Source organism: Meleagris gallopavo, chromosome 2 (genome assembly GCF_000146605.3).
Source record: "Meleagris gallopavo isolate NT-WF06-2002-E0010 breed Aviagen turkey brand Nicholas breeding stock chromosome 2, Turkey_5.1, whole genome shotgun sequence".
Classification (NCBI taxonomy): Eukaryota; Metazoa; Chordata; class Aves; order Galliformes; family Phasianidae; genus Meleagris; species Meleagris gallopavo.
The window spans coordinates 50,589,703-50,612,085 of NC_015012.2; the positions used below are offsets into that span (position 1 = coordinate 50,589,703).

The following is a 22,383-nucleotide window of genomic DNA, read 5'->3' on the forward strand; positions in this document are numbered from 1 at the left end:
TTACATGTGATGTCATGTATTGACTCTTTCAATATATTTCACTACTTTGCATTTTGCATCTCTAAATTACATTTTGCTTTTCTGGTTCTTTGTCTAAACTTTTCAGAAACGAAAGAAAAAGTATGTAACGTTTCTGGATGGGTTTGAATAAGATAGAGAGCTAAACATAGAGTGAGACTGAAAATAAGCAAGTACATGAAGAGCAGTTTGTGTCTTGAACTATGCTCCATCAGCATCTGTAATGAACAGTCCCCTGCCACGAGAATCTTCTGTCTCTGGAGAGAAAATTCACTTAACTCTGTATTAAATCTTCATGTGGCAGCTTTAAATGTTGCTACCAATGGATCTCACGTAATGATCTTGTATCTAACTGCTGCTCTGAGACCTGTCCAAAGTTATGAGGTGTCTTTGTCCATATCTTCTTATGGGATGGATGCTTCCTGGAAATGTGGAAGTCCCTCCTCCTGTCCATAGTGGACCTTGCTATGTGGCTGCCCTCAGTTGACCTTGCCACCTGGCAGGAGACACTTTCCAAACCGAGAGTCCTCCTTCAGGTTGAAATTTGAATTTCTTCCCTGAGAGAACAGCATTTTATCAGCCTTGCAGTCAGCTATAAGCAATCTCAAGAGCTAAAGTAGGCTTGTTCTAAGCAAACAACACTACATGAAACATAAGATTATTCTTACTGAAAGATCGCTTTTTCCTCTTTTAGGTCTTCTGATGAGGTAATTTCTCAGCATGTTTACAGCTAGCTAAGGAATAGCAGAGGCAGTCCTGATCTTCCCTTGTCTGTTCAGGATGAATACTTTTGATATTCCATTTTCCCATTTTCAACTCAGTTTCTTTGCTCTTTATCTAGAGCTGAGATGAAATGACTTCTCTTGTGTTCCTTAAAAACCTTTGTGCCAAATTGACATTGAGCATACCTTGAACTATAGATTTTCAGGATTGTTGCAGTCTTACTGAGGCCAGCATGGTATTCTGAAAGTGATGTACATACCACGGTCATAGTTTTCACTTTTCAGTAGAGATTATCCATGACATATGTAGGACCTACCTTGAGGGCAGAAAGCAGAGAAAAGCAGAGCAGAGAGTTCTTTGTTCCAAACTACCTTTTGTCACTTGTAGGGATTCCTAATGCTCTTTCAGGCATGTGAATTTGGAAATGACCAACAGCTATACTTCTGTGGTGAGGAGAATGCTTCGTGCTGACAGTGTTTCTGAAGCTTGGAGGTTATGTTTGTGACCACTTCAGACTGACAGTGCTTGAAAAGATCATCTGGTGGAATGAACTGAAAATGCAGTTGGCTTCCGTGTTAAAAAGAAATCTTCAGTGAATATCTTAAGAATTTGTGACTTTTGCCAGTCTATTTTCAAAGAGTGACAGGTTCTGTGGTCTTGATTTTGTTCTTTCATTTCATACTGAGCACATTTCATGTAGCACTGTTTGAAGGTTTTCCTTGGCTCCTATTCGAAGTTGTGGAAATACTAGGGCTGACAATAACTCACTGTAGGAGCTCTCTCTGTCCAGTTCACTGGCCCACAACCGGCATGCACACAGTGCTTTAGCCATCTGCCCTACTGTGGAAGTTGGCCTGGAGTAGTTTCATGTTGCTTCTGTGGTGTCTGTATAGTGTCCAGACAGCAAAATACAAAATATATGCCAGGAAATCTTTCTGATGGTAGTTTGCATCCTGTTAGCATATTGATTTCTATCACTACAAACAAAGTGTATTTGGAAAGAGAACAGTTATCAGAGTCTTCATGGGGAAACTAGGAATGCTGCAGCAAAGGGTCTTTGCTGGAATCACCCACCAGGGAACTGGCAAGGCTGGGAATAAATTACATCTCTCTCATCCTTGTTCAGTGCTCTATCTGCCTTTCCTCTCCTGTCACTCCCCAAATATTTCTGTAGCTGTCCATTCCTTGTTTCTCTTACACTGTCCCAAAACAAACATCAAGTTGTTTTAAAACATTCCACAGTTCATTTGATCGGAACAAGGATCCGGACTAAACTCCAAATCAAGCAATTGCATTGTGCCTATTGACATTCTCCCTGTGGTTTCAGCTGAATAAATCTCTTTGTTTCTCCTCTAAAGCATTGCTGTGAATGGCTATAATATTTACACAAAGATTAAAATCCCTTGGTACATCAGAGTTGTTGCTGTGCACAGGCTGAATAACCAACACATACAGCAGATTCTTGTTACCTCTTGTTTATTCTTCAGAAGGAAGCAGAAACTTGAGAGAACCTCAAAGCTTCAACCAAGCCTGAAATATTTTTCTTTCTTGCTAGAGGGCCTGGAGACACTTCTGCTGGGTCAAGCTGCTGGGGTTCTCCCCTAGCTGCTTTGGCCCCTTTGGAACAGGAAAGACCAAACAGAAGAGAAACTGTGTGCTGATTGCTGGCATGAGCTCAGTGGCCACAGTACCCTCACAGAATTTAGCCAAACATACCAAAAGGGATCATGAATAGTACTCATGAAACACATGCTGAAAATATCTTTAAAAATTCTTAGTTTTAGGTGTTGGTACAACATTTAGCCATGGTGTCATAAGAGTGTTCCAGCAATGAACCATTCTCTCTGCTGAACACAAAAAATGCTATGTCAATAAAAGGCACCATGATGGATGGGGTTTTGAGGCAGATTATAAGTAGTAGATGCCTCCTCGTTTCAAGATGCCAGTTACTCTCTGAAGAGTTATTGTCTAACAGCAGGAGCATCTCAGTGCTATTTAGCAGAGCAACACCAAAATAAGAGGAAAGAGTAAAGTATCCCTTTCCTGTCTAATACAGGAAATTAAAAAAAAGTAGTTTTGCCTATTTCTGAATTATCTTGTCTTATAGAACATATGTATTCAGTGTTCAATAGAACACATTCAATTATATAAATGAGTCAATGGAGTCAGTGTTGGATCAAAGCTTCAGAAAGGCCAAGAAGCTTTCTTTGCTATTTTTTAATGTTTTAGTTTACATTTTTATGCAATCTCAGTTTGTCTGCTTTGTTTGCATTATCCATCACCTCTAGCTCTCTTCTTCAGGTGTTACTTTTAATACAAACAGTGTTCTCCCTTCAGTCAAGGTGTTTCCTTTCTCTTTGGTACAGATGAGCAGCTGTATGGGAGAACCTATCACAGGCCTTGCTCATTTCTCAACTCCTGATAATCTTTTAGCTTCCCTTAGGTGTTCCAGCTCTCCAGACCGAAATAAAAGCAGCCAACTGCCTTCCTGTTTCTCTGGTCCCTTTTCTGTATTTAGTATTCTAGGATCTGTCCCAGACTAACTTTCAGTTTGTGAAGCTACCAAGTCATCTTGCAGGTGTTTCTCCAGAGATCTGCATCTGTGCAGTCCAAGATAGCGTTGAATGGCTTCTGCTGATCAGAACTCACTTTCTTGCAGGACAGGCAGGTCCCACAGTACAGTATCTATTCTGCCACGCGTGCAGTTCATCTTCCAGTAATCATGCCTCATGAAAAAAAAAATTGGTCCCCCACCACATCCTTATTTCCAGATTGGAGGAATGTGGGTTTGATGGGTGGACCACTCGATGGATAAGAAATTAGCTGAAAGGCCGCAGACAGAGGGTGGTGATTAATGGCTCTATGTCCAGGTGGAGACCGGGAACGAGTGATGTCCCCCAGGGGTCTGTCTTGGGACCGGTGCTCTTTAACATCTTTATCAATGACATCGATGATGGAATCGAGTGCACCCTCAGCAAGTTTGCAGTTGACATGGTGGAAGAAAGGGATGCTGTTCAGAGGGACCTCAACAGACTTGAAAGGTGGGCCCAGGTGAACGTAGTGAGGTTCAAAACAGCGAAGTGCAAGGTTTTCCACTTGGGCCGGAGGAATCCCAGGCATTTATACAGACTGGAAGGAGCAGTCCTTGAGAGCAGCCCTGCAGAGAAGGACCTGGGGATCTTGATAGATGAAAAGCTTAACATGAGCCAGCAGTCCAGCAGTGTGCTCTTGCAGCTTGGAGAGCAAATGGTATCCTGGACTCCATCAGAAGAGGGGTGGCCAGCAGGGACAGGAGGTGATTGTCCCTCTCCACTTTGCTCTTGTGAAGCCCCATCTAGAATACTGTGTCCAGGTCTGGAGCCCCCAGTACAAGAAAGACAAAGAGCTGTTAGAGAGAGTCCAGAGGAGAGCCACAAAGGTGATCAGAGGACTGGAGCACCTCCCCTGTGAAGATAGGCTGGGGGAGCTGGGCTTGTTCAGTTTGGAGAAAAAGAAGGCCGAGGGGTGACCTGATTGCAGCCTTTCAGTACCTAAAGGGAGCCTACAAACAGGAGGGGAATCAACTCTTTGAAAGGGTTGATAACTGCAAGATAAGGGAAATGGTTTTAAGTTGGGGGAGGGAAGATTAAGTTGGATGTCAGGGGGAAGTTCTTTACAGAGAGAGCGGTGAGGTACTGGAACAGGCTGCCCAGAGAGGTTTGGATGCCCCGTCCCTGGAGGTGTTCAAAGCCAGATTGGATGGGGCCCTGGGCAGCCTGGTCTGGTATTAAATGGGGAGGTTGGTGGCCCTGCCCTGTGGAAGGGGGGTTGGAGATTCATGATCCTTGATGTCCCTTCCAACCCTATGATTCTGTGAAGTAGTGGTGCCTGAATAGTAACTTGGCCAGTCTGGAAGATTGCAAGGTGGGGCATGAGAAGAAAGGAACAAATCTAGGAATGTGCCTGTGGCACAAAAGACAAATGCGTGTAGTAGAAATGATTAGTCAGAAGTAGTCTGGGAAGAGGAATTGCTTCTATATACTAGTTGAAACAAGTGATACAAACTGTGATACCAGCACCCACTTTAACCTCTCAAATCCTCAGTTTTCTCCTCCTTTCAATGCACAGGACCTTTCTGCTGTAGCAAGCTGCTGATGCCACTAGGTCTGCTAGAGTCACAGGGAGCCTTCCTTAGCTGTACCCACCCCTGGGGATTACATGTAGGCCTGTTCTTTTTTCCATTGAGTTTGTACAATTGGTCTCAGTCCCTATCATATCCATTTACCACCAGTCAGGCACATGCAGGTTGCACCAATTTTCCCTATTTTGAATCGAGTGCTTGGAGTTGTGGTATGCATTTGAACCTCTTCTCTGTGTTCTCATGCAAGAGAAGTTAAATATATTGTATGCTTTGCTTATTCTAGATACTGGATGCCCTTTGTTTGCTGCCAGGCTCTATATTGAACATGTGTTAGGGAAGAGCATTTACACTTGAGATATTACTTCAACATTTTCAGTATAGCAGGAAGAAGAAAGGAATCTAGATTTAGGTCTCCTATGATGGACATAGTGCTGACTGCAGTGCTAATGGACACAAGATAAAATGCAGACAAGTAGTACATTAACAGTTTTCAGCCATATTTATCATACCGCCTACAAAGGCAGCAAGGACCAGTCTTAGATATATATAATGAGAAGGTGTTACGGAAACAAAGGATGTTCACCTGTATCTGAAAATCAAGGCTCACAGGAAGACTCCACACATGAGGGATCTCTAGCAAGAGATCCTTCATCATTGCAGTCCATCCTTAAAATGGGATACTAAGGGGTGAAGCCAGGTTCTTGAATTGCCTTCACCTGTGCTTCCAAGGTCTTTTCTCTGGGTGTTCAATCAGGGGTTCAGGCCACGACTCAGCAGTTCCCATACACTACCGTCTTGCAGCCAGTTCTGACTTTGTCGTGTTTAGCATCTGCATCCTGATGTCTGTTTCTGCAGGGTTTTGTTTGTTTGTTTGTTGTTGCTGTCTGTTCCAACTAGATGGCTTTGTGGATTATATTTTTTTAAAAGCTCTGAGTGAATTCCAGCACTTTGGTGTTATGGAAATCTGGTAACTTCTGTGTTACTTAGTCATAAAGGTAGCAATTTTGATGTAATATTGAGTTAAGAGAGTGAGCTGCTTCATGTAATTGGTTTGTCTGTCTTCTAACTGCAGTGCCACCAAAGGCAGTTTGATTTCAAGAATTTTTGGAAAACAAACAAACAAAAACAACTTACTTTCTAGTTACTGTAAAGTAAAATAGTGCCAACCATGAAAAGCCCCTTCCCTAAACACATCCAAATAATGACAGGATCTGGCCTGTAGTTTGTACCTCTGGGCTCTTTTGCCCTCTCTTGGCAACCAGGGTTGTCAAGTTTTTGTGCTGTTGAGGCAATTTATGTTTCCATGCTTGCATTAGACTGGACCCAGGCTACATCTATGCCGGTATTAAGCACAGGGTAAGGACTGGTGCTCAGCAGCATCCTGCGCTCGCTCACGTTGTTTCCTCATTAGCAAGCTGCTCAGGCACAGCAGGAGTGTGGGTATAGTCATGCATATGGGAACAAAGCTTGGCTTGGATTGGCATGAGGAGACTTTGGTCTCTTATTTAGTAGCATAGGGGTTTTAGATATAACACCGTGTTTAATCTCGTATTTCACACGTTTTAAAGTATAATTCATATTTGCAATCAACAGTATGTCCCAATAGTGCATTCTAAAATTGGGTTTGGAAGAAAGAAGGAGGAGTTTTGCAAGTTCAGTGTTGTCCTGCTTTGCCAGTTGCCTTCCATAGCAGTAACTTTTTAAACAAGCATAAGGTATCCATGTATGTTAAGCTGCTTGTGAAGTGGACTGCTTTTAGCTTCCCTTGTGAATACAAATAGATGATGTGCTGAAATGAGGTTCTCTCGGCCTCAGGTCAGTATTTATTAGGTACACAGGAGGAAAAGTACCCCACCTTTGTGGTTATTTATGTAACTTAGTACGCAATTGTTTATCACCAGATGTTACTCATTGGCTAACAGTTGTCATTGAGGATGTCACAGCTCCTATGTATGCATATCAAAATTAGACATGCGTAATGTCTGCTTTGATGGTTTCCTCTCTCTTAACCCAAGGGAGACACTGATACTTAAAAAAAAAGAAAAAAAAGATGGAAAGCAAAAATAAATTATTTTTCTTACTGTGCAGTTCTTAATGACTGTACAGAATATGCAAATACCTATTTTGATTGGCTGCAGTAGTCCATCTGTTCTGACAGTATCTCATATTAGATTATCCAAGACGTTTGCCAGCATCTGAGTATCTAGCTTTGCTCTAAATCTCTACAAGAAGCAGAAAGAGGCTACATTTTCATGAGAGCAAGAGAAACCTACACAAAGCAAACTAAATGGGCTTCAAGCTGCTAAGAGACTTCTTATGTGCCTAGGGAAAAGAAGTAAACAATCTTTTTGTGTGTGCTTCTTTCATTGCAGTCTTTCCAGAGCCCTCTTTTCCTTATCCTAAATGCCTCTTGTGCCTGGCTAGAATAAGGATAATTAAATGTCTTTTAAGTAGTGTTTAAAGCTGCATGATAGGAATACCTATCCTCCTGATCCAGTTCTGTATAGTAAATACGAAAGGAGTGCAGTCCTGTTGAGTATGCTACTACATTGCTTCTGAGAGTAGCATTAAGGCGGAGATTTGAAATAACCAGTTTTCCCTGCAGTGACATATGCAGGGAACATATCCTTACAAGCATCTCCAGCAGCATGGCTGCCTCTTGTGTTTGCTATTTATAAAGTAGTGCAACTGAATTGGGAAGCAAGAGCTTTATGCAGACTGATTTTAAAGCTGTTCTCTGATTCTTGATTTTAAAAGGTACCAACATAAATGTAAATTTAAAAGAACCTGAGGATTCTTTCTGCTGACCCAGGAATAATTGTATCTTGAATTAAAGCTTTTTTTTTTCTTTTCTTTCCATTGTCCTCGGTTTGTTTATGCCAATATGTGATTATTACATCATTAAATAAAGTACAGTTATTTTGGTTTTCTGATGGTGCCGAGATTGGGACAGTTACAAGTACTGGAGATTTTCTTTATGATAAATAGAAAGCAGTCATGTGGAGAAGTGTTATTTAATGGCAGTGTTTTTTTTTATCAACGTTGCTAAATCAGACACATTATTTGTGGTAAAACAATACATGTTTCAGTGTGTTAGCCTCTTTGTAGAATGGCATGGATAGCTCTCCCTGTCTGCTAAGTGGTTTTTCTGAAGCGTAATGCTTTTAAAAGGCAGATTTGATTATTCACATTAGTCTTCAGATTTCCTTCCCCTTTTCTTTATTGCATGAGGCATTAGCATGAAAGCACACTTCACATTTCTCAGGCTTTTGTCTGTTCCTGCTGCTTTGCCTCCTGGAAGTCAAACAGTGCTACTTGGTTTCTGACACAACTGATTACTATGGAAATTATTACCATGTCATAAAGAGAGGATTTCATGTGTCGAATGTGCTGTGCGAATGCAGACGGTTCTGTAAGCAGAAGGTTCCCAGTAATAAAGAAGAAGGGAAGAGAAATGCAGAAAATAGCTGTGCAAAATCCGTTGTTGCAGATTCTTCTTCAGAAGGCACAGCCTTCAAGAGATTGGGGAGCAAGCAGATTGCTGGGTTTTTTTTCTTCTTTTTTTTTTAAATCACTAAGAACATAAATGTGAATTTGTGCTTCAAGGAATAATTATTTTATTTTGACTCCAGCAGTTGGCACTGGCCAAAGTGATTTCCGAGGGCACTCGATGTATGTCCCAGATCACAGTTCCACACTAGGGCGACTAGACAGCTATCGCTCTGCTATGCAGCGGTCTGAAACCAAGGACACCAGCTGCCAAACTGAAGAAGTTAAAGTTGTGCCTCCTTCAATGAGAAGAATACGAGCACAGAAAGGACAAGGCATTGCAGCTCAGATGTCTCAGTTCTCCAGCTCATCTGGAAACATGTCTGTGATGAGTGATTCTGCTGCAGTTATATTTGCTTCTCGCCAGAATAGTGACATAGGTTTTCACAGCTTGCCTCGGGCTGGTGCAAGAGTGTCTCTGCAGTCCTTAGAACAGACCCAGAGCATCTCCAGACAGACAGAAGACATTGCTGGCACTTTGCCCCACCAGATAAGTAAACTGCAAGTGGATGATGATGTTGTGCATCTGAGAAATAATGCCACAACAGGAACTCTTTCGAGGCCAAAGTCTCAAGAGGTAAGAAGTTATGACAGCGAAAAGTCTACTAGCCCAGCATGTGTAGTCTCTCCTCATGCCACCTACTCAACAAGTGTCATACCCAATGCAACACTGTCATCCTCCTCAGAAGTTATTGCTATTCACACTGCCCAGAGCACTGGATCGCTGGATAACAAAATGAGCAGTTCTACTGTGTACGCAAAGCCAAGAGACAATCCTGTTGCCAACAATGCAATAAGTGGGAAAGAAGATCACCATTCTTCAAGTGGTAACTGGAGTGAGAGTAGCTCCACACGTCACTCACAGACTTCAGATACTATCCCATCTAATACTGTCATGTTTCTTTCTCTTGGTGACTCTGCTGTCTCTCTGAGCACTCCTGGAAACGTAGAGGCTGGTTCTCAGAGTGTGAACTACAGCTGTAGAAGCAATCTTGCTTTACCAAACCAGTCCCAGGACAGTGATGGTAGGAGTGAATCTAGCTACTCAGGGGAGCGAATGCAAGGTGCAGTGAGCAGCTCAGAGCACTGGCTATACAAGTCTGCAGAAAATAGTGAGACTGCATCATGCAAGGTAGCTTGTACCACACCAGGCTGTGCCACTCCTGGCAGCAACCTTAGCAGCAGCAGCCTGGAGAGGACGTCAGTCAAAGAAGATTCCACTTCTCTGTATTCTGTAGACCATGATGGTTATTACAGTTCTATGAGCATGGACTCTGGACTGAAGTCAGACATGCCATGCTATAGTACTAATGGTTTTGGGAATCCCAGAGACAGTGTGATTAATGTCTTTGAAGCAAAGGAGAAGAAACATCAAGATGACCAGCCAGGCCAAGGTGAAAAATCCCTTGCAAGAAACATCTCTCTAAAGAAGGCAAAGAAGCCGCCTTTACCACCATCTAGAACAGACTCACTCAGAAGGGTACCCAAGAAGAAAGCTCAGTCCAATGGACAGGTACTTGATGAAACCCTCATTGCCACCCTCCAGCATTCTCTTCAGTTGAATCTCAAGTGCAAAAATGGCAGCTCCCCTTCCCAGAGCCCCTGCAGTGACTATGAAGATCCCTGGGTGTTGCGCTCTCGCAGCCAAAGCTCAGTCAGTGCAAGCAGCAGCATGATGTCCACTACTGCCCCAAACCTGTACTCCATTTGCACAGTCACTCCCTCTCAGAGTGAAACAAGCAGCATCAAGTCGGAGTATGCTGACCAGTGGGGTTACTACAGTGACTATGGTGCAGTGGCAGATGACCAGATGAAGTCTCCAGTGACCCATTCTGCCAGTACCTCTTCTGCTCTCAGTGATTACAGCATCAGCCACTTCAGTGATGGCTCAAGGGCTTCTGTGCCACAAGTGCCCACTGGACTGGCCAAACCAAAGAGCACTTCTCCAGAGAAGTCCCACCGAGTCACATCACCATCCAGTGGGTACTCCAGCCAATCCAATACACCCACTGCACTTACTCCAGTGCCTGTGTTTCTAAAATCTGCGTCATCAGGAAATGGGAAATCCAAGCTGAAACCTAAAGTGCCTGAAAGGAAATCTTCTCTTCTGTCTTCAGTCTCCATTTCTTCATCCTCCACTTCTCTTTCTTCAAATACTTCTACTGAAGGGAGTGTGAGTGTGAAGAAATTGGAACCCCCGAGTTCTCCTCCAGATTCTGGTGCACCTCCTCCTCCACCTCCTCTTCCAGCACCTCCTCCACATTGCCTTGAGCTCTCTCCTCCCTCTTCCCCTCCTCCTCCTCCAGCAGAAGCTGTGGATCTATCACCATTGCCAGCTTCTCCCACATTTCCCCCCCCTCCACCAGAAGCCGACGTAAATTCTTCCTTTGCTCACAGTGTCCAGTGGTTACCCCAAGAAGCTTCCATCAGTTCATACTCCTCCCCTGTTCCTCCTCCTCCTATTTTCCCTTTAGTTGTCCCACCACCAGCACCACCTCTTGATCCCAAACTGACAAAAGGTGCAATGATATGCCCGCAGTATTCATTTAAGAAATACGATCAGGAAGATTCTTGCTACAATGCTGTGAAACAGCCATTCAGCAAGCAAGATGCATCAAGACCTGTGATGCCCTTAGTAACCACCAAAGCATTGCAAATGGTGCAGCTGAGGTCTATCAAAAAAGCAACAGAAGGGGACTCGTCACCTGAATCTGCTTCTGAAACCATTTCTCAGGAAAAGGGTGTTGTAAGCTCATCATCACAGTCTTCCCTAAGGCCATCACTCTCACTAAGACTCAGTAACAGCTTAGGTGAAGAGGAGATGAAGATTCATGGCAATTCATTTAAAAACTCACCTCAAACACTGGCTCAGACTTCTCCTCTGATGCTCTCTGACAACATGCCCAAGCTTGAGAGCGATCAAAATTCTGCAGTTACCACGGGTCTAAACAAGTCTTTGGAACCGGATTCCCTAGGGTCAGCTCCAGAAGCCACACCTAGGTCCCCAGTGCGGAGTGAAGACTTCCATTCTGGCATGCCACTGCAGGGGTCACCAGCATCTCCAGACAAGACTCAGGTCATTTTGCCAAACAAGAAGCCACCTCCCATTTCAAAGAAACCCAAACTGTTCCTCGTTGTACCACCTCCACAGTTAGATCTCACAGTGGAGAAAATAGCTGAAGTGAGTGATACTGTCAGATGCACATCAAGCCCGACTAAGAGAGACGCTGTACTTACACACTGCGAGGAGGCGAGAAATTGCCTTACAGATGGACTCAGCTCTAGCAAGATGGACTCTGGCAGCCTGGTTCCTGAGGGAGGAGCTGCCGGAGTCACCTTCTCTGAAGCAGTGGGAGCTGGTGCCTTTGTGGTACAGCCCGCTGCATCACCAGTTCAAGAGGAGCCCAGGCAAGAGGAGCAATCGGCTTTTGATGAAGGAAGCAGCTCAGGCAGCAGCCAAGACAGTGGCAGTAATACTGAAGTACACCTGTCTCAGGAGAACGAAAGTGGTGAGTCTGCTTTCTCTGACTCTTCTTCCGACGTAACAATAACTGTGCTAAAGAAGATGGGGAGTGAGGATAGCTGTTGTAGCATTCATCTAGTCTTCTGTAGAGACAAGGAGCTCTTGCAATAGTTAGAGCTGAAAGCCTAAGGGAAGTTGCAGGATTAATACTTGTTCCAATTCTATTCTGTCTTCTCCCTATTGCAGACAGGGAAATAAAAAGGATGCTTTATTTAACTGTGCTAGCAATAAAACATCCTATGAAGAAATGGTTAGCTTTGTTAATTTTGTTTGCATTTTAATGCAAATGATAAAAATACTCTTTCAGTATTGTATTCTGCGTGTGTCTGTACAAGCAAAGGCATTTCATGCAGTGCAATTTCTGAAGCAAAGAAGGGTGGTTTCAAGATTATAAACCAGTTGGTTCCCAAGGCAGACTGACAATATTGTTCATTATTTCTGTGCAGCCGAGGTGTTTGAATCAGAAACAGCAAGTAGTTCATTCCTGCCAAGCAATAATTATGGGGAAGAGACGGACGGAGTGGCAACACCAGCGAGACCGAGGACTACTGAGGATCTTTTCGCAGCCATTCACAGGTACTGCAGAAATTGCCCATTCCATACTGTCTGGTCCATTATTTCTCTCAAAAATTAATTGACGTTGTTTTACTAAAACACCCCATTACATGGCATTGCTTTAACTGAAAGCACATATTTATCGGCTTTCTACTAAGACTGTAGACAAAAAACGTATGGAAAAGAGCTTGTGTTTTATTGCTTTACAAATGTATTTGATCTATTCTGAACTAAAAGCTACCTGATTAAATCAATACAGATTGCATAATGAATATCCTGCCCTTTAAATATCAAGTTACATCTAATATTTATTGTACTGTTCTCAACCTGCCATATTAACTCTACTGTTGCTTTTTCTGTGTAGCTTTTTGTTTTCATTCTTGTTCTCCATCTCTTTTTACTCTCCGCTGCTTATATGGTGCAGTTTGGGACAGAGGCTCAACGCTAATGCTTCATGGCAAGCGTGGCTGAAACTGGCAAGTAACACAACATGTCAGTCATATGGCAAAACATATGGCAAACGCTGGATTATAGTTTGCCATAATCCAGCCTGAAGTCGGGTGTTTTGTGTCAAACTGGTTCATGAATGAAATGTGCAAAACTGGCTCTTATTAATGTCATTATTCATTTCCCTTAAAAACAAAATAGGCAACTCATTTCCTGTGCTGTTCTCGTTAGGCTTGGAAAAAAAAAAAAGCTACAAAATACAAAATGAAACGTGTGCACCATTTAAACAGTACACACAGAAGACCATTACCGCTCTCTGAACTACTGAGCTTGCATTTAGAGTAGAATCAGTGTAGTGGTAGTGCCATCTTGTGGCTCTTTCTTTTACTTCAAAATCTGGAGAGGCCATTCTCTTGGTCGCAGAAGTGCTCAGTGGAATCCATATATGTTTAGCTGTGTTTCTAGTCAGTTTGCACATATGTGCATGACTTCTGCATCAGGAATAGTGAGGGATGGAAAAAGTCTTTCTGTGAGAACGCAGCTGGGATTTAGGAAATGTTACCAAAATTACGTATATATAATATTACATAAAGTTTACGTATGTATAATACTGACCTTTTATAACTTACTGTTATCACTTAGGATTTGGCCTTGTGGAGCTGTTCTAAAAATGGCTTGTTGCAATCATGCTGCATGGCGTTCACTAGGACTGCGACATGTCTGTTTTTAGAATGAAGTGTTCTGGCCACTGATCTTTTCCATTATGTATGCAGATAGAGAGTGGATCTGTGTGTGTGTGTGTGCACATACTTGGAATTCCTGATTTTATGGGGAAATGGACAATGGAACTGGATGTGACTTAGTTGAAACTGCTTGACACATTTGTTGTAAAGACCTTGCTTTTGTTGGCTTTAGACTTGAACCACTACCCTTCTTGGTTGAAAAATGTTCCCTCTCCACCTTATTTCTAAAAGGTCTCATTTCAGTAATTGGCACTCCTGAATGTGTGCTTTGGAGTAGGACAAGAAATTTAGTTGTATGTACGTCAAAGGTAGGAAGAAAAATCTAAGTTTAAGAAACAGTTTTGTTCAAATACGTCTCCTATCTATGTCTGAAAAGCCACCAAAACCAAATTTGGTTCTTAATTTTAAGTCTGCCATAATTTATACATGCTGAGAAAAATTGCTTAGGTGGGGACAGCAAACTGACCATTCCGCTCTGCATTCACTGTGTTGTTGAGTTACTTCAAGTCAGAATAACCAATTTTTTCCCCGCAGATCTTTGAAATTGAGTTTTGCTCTATATTTCTTTGGAATTTAATTTAATTTTTGGCAGCAACACAACCTCAGTTCTGGAGTGTTTAAAGATACCCATAGGCAGCCAGAATCCTACTGAAGGGAAGTCTGTGCCATGTAACACAAGTATACGTTCACACACAGCTTTACAGAGCATCCAAGCAACAAATCCACTTGCTACCTGTGGTACTGACACACGGTTAAATCCATGCAATATGCTAATGTTTGCCACTACCAAAATAACAGTTCTATCCTTATGTTATCTTCTGTTGTCCTTTCAGCCTGAGCAGGTCAGTTTTACACTCTTCTTTCAGAAAGAAAAGCGGTGGCAGGGGTGGCAGCTGAAAATTGCAGCTGTTGTAGTTGCCTATGGGAAGTACCACATGTGATCTATTTGTGAACTTCACCTCTTAGAGAAACAGAATGCTTCCTAAGTCTTGGCAGTTCATGGCAATGACTGTTGCTGCCACCCACTTAGCTGATGGATTCTGTTCCTTTGTTTTGTACTTTTCTCTCAGTAAGCTGCAATGCATAAAGACATTTGAGCTTGCCTTGGCAAAACCTCAAACTCTTTAAGAGAAAGTATGGCTAAAAATCACATGAAGTAGAAACTCGTTTCACCAGGGGAACAGTCAGCATTGAATATGCTGGATAAAAATTAATATGGAATTATAGCATGACAATCTTGTTTTTGTATCAAGTCTGCTAACTTGCTTTAAATTTTTGGCAAAAAAGTATGGGTAAAAATAGCATTTATTCAATCTTTTTTAACTTATTCTTGTTTAGTCTACAAGAGAGAGAATAAACATAAAAATAAGCAGCATTACTACAGATAAGCAGCATTAGTACAGATAGGAGGCATGTAATACATTCCTTTCTTTAAGATATTATTCTAACTATGGAAAAATGTGGAAATAGAACTCCAGTTTCCACTTATTTCCAGTTCTATGATTGTTTCTTAATTTTATTTTTGTTACTTTTGTTTTCATTAACTAAAATCACTGGGCCCCCTTCATTTGGGAAGATAAAATTCAGTCAGGAACTTCACCTCTTCTTCATTTAATCAAAAAGTTGGTAAAGCACCAACAGGACTGTAATTTTTTTTCTGTGTATCTTATTTAGAAACTGGAAAGCTCAGTTTTCACTCTTCATGTTTGGGTTTATGGATGGATGGTTAGGATCTGCTTTGTTTACTTGACCTTATCTGTAGGAATAAGGCATTGCAACATCTTTTTGTAAAGGCAGGTGCACTGAACTACACTGCTAGTTCTCCAGGGAAGATAAATGAAACAGCAAAACAGGCCAACAACAACAAAAAGCAAAAACAAAGCAAAACAAACCCCACAACAACCCACAAAAAAAAAATCCCCACAAAAAAAGCCCAAGATATTTGATGGCATATTTTTAATCAAGAAAAATCACATTGAGGATTGTCTTCATAATTAATTAATCTTAGCAGTTTCGGTACTGACTCCAAAAAGCCTAATTTGCTAAACAGATTCAGTGTTTAGACATCAGACTTCTATAGCTTCATTGTTGCAGATTTGCAGAAAAAGAATAATAAATGTAGCTTTACCTCCCATACTTGCATTAAAGGCGATGCAGTTTTGGTGGTGTTCTTCCTCATATTTTAGATTTAGATTACTTCTCCCCTTTCCCTCTCTCGCCTGTAGCTTAATTCATTGTCATCCCTCTAAGCCGAGTTTAATTAGGAGTGGTAAAAAATTTCATGTTTTTGTTTTGTTTTTCTTGTTTGTTTTTCAAACTCAGATCCAAAAGGAAAGTCCTTGGCCGTAAAGATTCTGAGGACGATCGTACCCGCAACCATTCTCCTTCACCCCCCGTAACACCCACTGGTGCTTCCCCAACCTTATCTACCCTCAAACAGGCAGGATCTATTCAGAGAAGCGTTCGCAAGAGCAGCACCAGCAACGACAACTTCAAAGCCCTGCTGCTGAAGAAAGGGAGTCGCTGTGACACCAGTTCCCGCATGTCAGCAGCAGAGATGTTGAAGCACACGGATCCACGGTTCCATCGAGCCAAGGCGGATGCCTCTCCTGACCTCTCCGACAGCCCTGCCAGCTGCTCACCCAGCAAGAGCAAACGGGCCCAAGAGGAGTGGGCCAAGAGTGAGGGCCTGATGCCGAGGAGCATGTCCCTCTCCAGCACTAGGTACGGCCGATCACGAACACCACCCTCTGCTGCCAGCAGCAAGTACAATGTTCGCAACCGCATCCAGAGCAGCCCCATGACTGTGATTAGCGAAGGAGATGGGGAAGTGGTGGAGCAGTCAGAGAGCAGGGCCCAAAGGACTTTGGATGAGCAGCAAGAGAGGCAGCTTGATGTATTTAACAGTGATGAAATAGACATGAGTGACTTTTCGTATTCTGAGGAGCCAGACTGCAAGGAGACCTTGGATCCAACTCATCTGGACTTAATGACTCAGCCGGGTACTTCGAGGAAGTACCTAAGTCCTTCAGCTGAAGAAAGTTAAGAGGCAGTGACAGATGGCGTTGGATATTAGTCTAGAAAATGACAAAGGACTAGATTCCAGAAGAAAGCCCAGATCAGGACAAGTTTACTTCGCTGAGCATTTACTCCATGAACTGCATGTGTGTGTTTAAATGCTGAAGCAACGGTAGTTCTGCATGGTTGGGGTGGGGTGGGGAGGACTTGCTTTGAATGAGTGGTCTGTGGCTTAAAGAAATTAACAGCTGAAACTGTTGTGTGAAGCCTTAGAAGTCCTCTTGGGGGCGGGAGTAGGGGAGTTTTCTCAGAGCCTGTAGGGGTGTGAAGTTTTTCTTTTTCTTGAGACTGCAATTGTGCAAGTAAAATTTAAAAATAAGCCTGCTAAAGAGGAAGAGGAAGGCTTCTGTGGTATAAGATGGACATCTGCTTGAAAAGCATTGTTAGTGCAGTGTAGTGCATTTGTTAAGCAGAGAGGTAGGATGAGGATCCTGTGGAAGGTAGTAGGGTTGGTGCTGGGGCCACGTGGCTTCTTATCCAGGTATGTCCCAGCATTAGATGAAGTGTGTCCTGCTAATGCCAGTAGGTCACCATGTTAGAATTGGTCCAGGGTACTTTGTTTTTTCCTGAGGGAAAATGGAACACAAGTTGACGTAGATAAAGGGAGCCAAGTTTTCTAACTCAGCACTGGCTGCTATGCAGCCACACACATACACTTGGGGAAACACTCATTTCCAGGTGAACTGCTTCCTTGGCCGGAGTATTCCCTTAGAGAACTGGAACAACTGGATATGTGCAGAGGATATGAGCAGACAAGGGAAGTGGGAAAGGAATTAAGCAGTATACTGCCAGAGTTTGGAACGGTTAAGCTTCTGAATTCTAAAATAGAATTTGAGAACTTGCACTACAGGTCTGTAGGTGAAGCCTATCTTTCAGAATTGAAACTTGGGAGTTACGTTTTGCCAGAAGTCTTTCTTCCATTTGTCAAAACGGAAGAGCTATTACTTTTCATCACTTGAAATATGAATACTTGCTAACTTTTGGTTACCAAAGAATAAGTTACAGTTACTTTCCTTTTTGATTTGCCTGCAGTATTTCTTTTCTTTTTTAACCTTAATAATTTAGTGAAGTTCGTTTTTATTGTGTATTTTACAGATAATAAAAACATTTAACGGTTTTCCAATTGTAAAGAAGACCATTAATTGAAACTGAAATATTGGCTGGAGTTTTTGGTTCTTAGTAGGAATTAAGGTTTTAACTTGTAAGAAGAATTCTGCATCGTTTGATGGCGTGAGCAGTTTTGTATTGTTTGTAAATATTGAAAGTTGTTAAAATATCTTTTGATCTCCCTACTGTAGAATTTATACATTTTTAGATTGCTTTTAAAAAGAAAAAGCACTCTTTGTAGATTATTTATTTTAGAGAAATATGCTTGTAATCTCTTTCTTCATTCCTTTACTTGTTAGTAATGTAAATTTCAGGGGCCTTTGTTTAACTCTTCCCTTCTCAAGAGGGGAATAGTGATGAAAATGCTGTGACTTTGCTTCAATAAAGAAGGCGGCTGCCAGTTGCCATATTGTCTTTTGAGTTGATTAAAATCTCCTTCAAAAGATGTGTCCAGCGGTGTATGGCAACACATTGAATGCCACAGACCATGCATCCAACTACTAATCTACAGTTTTCATTGCAAAAGTTACTAACTCCATTTAGAAGCATAACTAAAGAATACTTACATATCCATCCCATTTTGGCATGTCAATGCTGAGACTAAAAAACCTGAAATAATAAGCTTTTTCCAGTATCATTTGTGAGGTATCTACTACTTCTTACTTGCAACCTGTCCCAGAAAACTAAAACTGTTGGAGAACCAGATTATAAGCAGAGTAAGAGAGAGGTGGAAAGTGAATCCGGCTGCACAGCAAGGGTGGGACTAACTGGTGCACAGCAAACTTTCTACCGTTCGTACATGCTATTGGAACCATTGGATTTTTGGAGCTAAATAAAAACCTAACTGGGCAAAATAGAGTATTTCAGCTATTATTAATAATCTGAATTAGATACAACTGCTAGATGTCTACTGACATCCTTTGGTGTTTTTCTCAGAGCTGTGATCACATTAAACAGAGAGCACAGGAGAGTGCATGGAGCACTTTTAAGTAGGTACTTCCCTTCTCAAAGCTGTGTGTGCTTGTTGTTTTGTCCTCATGCCTCCAACTTGATGGGAAAGTACTCAGGCTTTGCTTTGTTGTTTGCAATTAGGGAAATAGTCTGAGTGCAAACGTGCAGTATTGGAGAAAGCTGTGATTCTGTTGTCTGCAACTTCTGCAATGCTTTGCAGCATTTAACCAAAAATACATTTTTTTAAGTGCCCCTGGGAAGGAGCCCGGCCTTTTTGTTTGACAGATGCTGGCCATTTGATAAGTTCTTATAGGTGAAATGGGAAACTTTGGAAAGTTGTGGCTTACGTGTAGATGCAGGTAGGTGGGATTAAAGTTAAATGTAGCATGAGCTGAATTTCTTCTTCTACTGCAGCTTGCCTCAGTGCTCATGTAAAGCTCACATTTGGTGTGTGTTTGATCTGAGGCTCAGGCTCTGACTAGTGTGCAGAAGGCAGCGTTTATGTAACCCTACTGAAGTTGCTACAGGACTACATTTAACATAGTATAGGATGTAAAATGTGTACAGTGCACTAAAATATATTTACTAGTGCTTATAATTATATTCATATAGGCAATTGATGTAACTGTCACCACATCATCTATCCTTTGCAGCCAGTTCAGAATTGGTACCTCAGATTTTTCCAGCTATGTTGTTCTCAACTCCAGTGTTTGCTGCTGAACTCAGCCTCAGAGCACAGCAGCTTTAGGCTGTGCTTACAGAACTGGCAGCAACTCTGGCATGTATGTAATTATGGTAAGGAAAATGTATTTTATGTTATATATCCAACTTCAGAGTTAATTTCTTCTATTATAGTCTTCATGTATAGGAAGGATTTGCAATTGTGGTGATCCTGGTGGTCAACAAGTATAGATTAAGTTTGGGAAACTTCTGCTAAAGACATCCAGAGCCCTTGGAGTGGAGAAAGACTAGGGAAACTTCTGCCATGCTAAAGAAGTCTGGTGTCATCCTGATGAGTAATCATACTATTACCAGGCTTGTTCATAGTTCACAGTCGGTTTACAGTTCTCCTCTAAAATAAGAATTGTTATTGAAGGTAGAGCTGAGATTAATATGTTTTTCCTTCTATTGTGAATGTTTACTTCACCATTTTCCTATATTTTGCTTCCCTTCACTATGTTCAAAGTTCATTCTTACTCATATCGAATGTATGCAGCCCAAACTCCCCTTAGTATTTAAGCCCTTAAATTATTAAAAGGTATTACATCCATAAGGCTGTGTGGTATTTACAAGTTTTCACTGTATATACAGTGAAGAGAGGGGAATTGATTAATTGAAATGAAGGATGGTTGTGCAAGAAGCAATAGCTTGGTGAGAGGAGGCTTGGAAGGCTACTGGAACCCAGTGAAAAGAATTCAGAAAGAGGTGGATTTGATGAAGAGGTGGTTTTGAGGAACCAGGATGCTGGTTCATGTGTAAGGCTGTTGGAAAGAAGGCACAGAATAATGGCTGAAAAGGTGAAGTAGGGAGATTTCTGAGAAGTGCAGCGAATGCAAGGAGTGATGGTGAGATATTAGGCAGACAGGCTAATGCAGATATGAAGTTTCAGGTAGTGCAGGAGAGATAAAAGGGCAAATTAACAGTTGGATAGGTGCAATAAGGGGAAAGAAAAAATGTAGCCTTAAGTCTTTATTCACAGTATGAAGGGCATGGAAGGCAAAGTCAGTCAAACGTGGATAAGCGTTTCAGAAAAGGAAAAGGCGAAGTTGTGTGAGCTTAGAGAAGTAATAGGCTGAAGTGAGGAAACATCAGACAATACTGGGCAGGCAGCTGCAGGCTCGAGCTCAACAGTTGAGAGGGCTCTGTGTACAAGAGGGAAAGAATATGAGATCAGAGAGGCTAATGCTCACATTCAGGTCTACCAACATCCCCATGTCTATGGTTCCCACAGACTGGCTGCGGTTCTCCAGAATCACTGTACTCCAGTACTTGCTAAACATTATCAGTTCCTGGACTGAAGAGAGGTTATTTGTGCACAGGAATAAATGTCTTCATAGTAATGCAAACTAATATATCTTGTCAGGTATTCTTCAGATCCCACAGAGTTCTGGAAAAGCCATTTATAGCAGCAGTCACTGCTCCAACCAAACATTTGCTTCAGTGCATTAAGTGGTTCAAAATGATGTATTTGCCTGCTTCTATAAGAGAAGATTAAAAGGATGGATTTCTCCAACAATAAAGTGTTAAAAAAATTGGAGTGGTAATGAGGAATTATTTTATCTGTTTTATTTAAATGAACTTCAGTACTCTTAAGTGCATACGTGAGTACTCACAAAGACATATATTATGTTATCTTTCTGGTTTTCTCTGTTATACTTTATTTGCTGAATCAATTTCAGAAGTTACTCCTTTCATGACTAAGTTGGAATTAATGTGCATTGAAGACAGTAAGCTACAGAGATGCTTAATAAAGAAGTGCAATGTCGTGTGCTTTTCTGAGAGACAGGGTAAGTGCCTTACAAGTGCCTCAGCAGCAGAATGAGTACACTTTGCATTGCCAGTGTAGCTCTGCAGTTAGTTGATTTCACATAATGAGTCATCAGCCTTTTAAGAGCCAGTCAGTTCTTCTCCCAACAACGATAATGCAAAGTGCCGTTGATTTTGAGTAGGAAATCGCCTGTTAATGATGAATCCAAACATGTGCATATATGCATGTAGTATGGGAGTGTATATTGAAGAAAGAAAGCCCAGTCCCAACACACAGGAGTTTCTTCTGTCTGTAGTGCAAAGCTCTGTGCACCAGGTGGTATAAAAACAGAAATGCTAACTACTGGAGGAACAAAAAAGTGAAAATCTGTGAGAAAAGACAGGCTGCAGAAGCTTCTGCATGTTCACCATGGCTTCAATAAGTCATGAATAAATTATTTGGAAAAACAAAACAAATGTTCTTTTCCATAAATAGATGAATTACAACAACAATCAGGTAAGTTCTGGCAATGAATGAGAGAACAAAATGCCTTATCTGCCATCTGAAGAAGAATGCTTCCACTGTAGCAGTACTTAAGTGGTTTAATTCACATATTTTTGGAAAATTAACACCTTTGTTTAGTTAAATATTGTCAACCCAGTCGAATATGCTTTGTAATCTCCTGAAGGCAGGGATTTTTGTGCCCGTTTCTCTACAGCCCAGTGTGAGAAGAGTTTTAGAAACATAGCTACTAACTGCCTTTGGAACAAGCAAGTTGATTTCTGGGCCGGTTTAAACTTGGTGATGGAGCTGTAAAGCAACAGGTGTGGTCAGTGTCAGTGTGCAACAGCATCAGCTGAGAAGCAGCCCTACTTTGACAGTATTGCTTTAGTCCATTTACTGATGCAGCTTTTGGTGAAATGTTCGGACAGAAGTGAAGACTCTGGGACATGAAGAGAAGTTGGTAAGTTATTTTTCCGAGATTAAAAAATCACCAGCACTACTTTGTATCTAGACTGTTCTTTTTGGAAGTCCCAGGCTTCAGAACCACTTTTGAGAATGTAACAAATTAATCATTGAATTCACAGAATGAATTTCTTGT

General features: G+C 41.7%; 1 protein-coding gene across 1 annotated transcript; it reads left to right on the top strand.

Annotated features, from left to right (window-relative positions):
- Positions 1-8,453: 8,453 nt before the first annotated feature.
- NHSL1 (NHS like 1) lies at positions 8,454-18,308 on the top strand (the record flags this gene model as incomplete). Its single annotated transcript, XM_010707301.2, has 3 exons — positions 8,454-11,919; positions 12,380-12,509; positions 16,001-18,308. Coding segments are annotated over 3 exons (4,320 nt in total), but the record flags the coding sequence as incomplete, so codon positions are not given.
- Between the last annotated feature and the right edge of the window lie 4,075 nt (positions 18,309-22,383).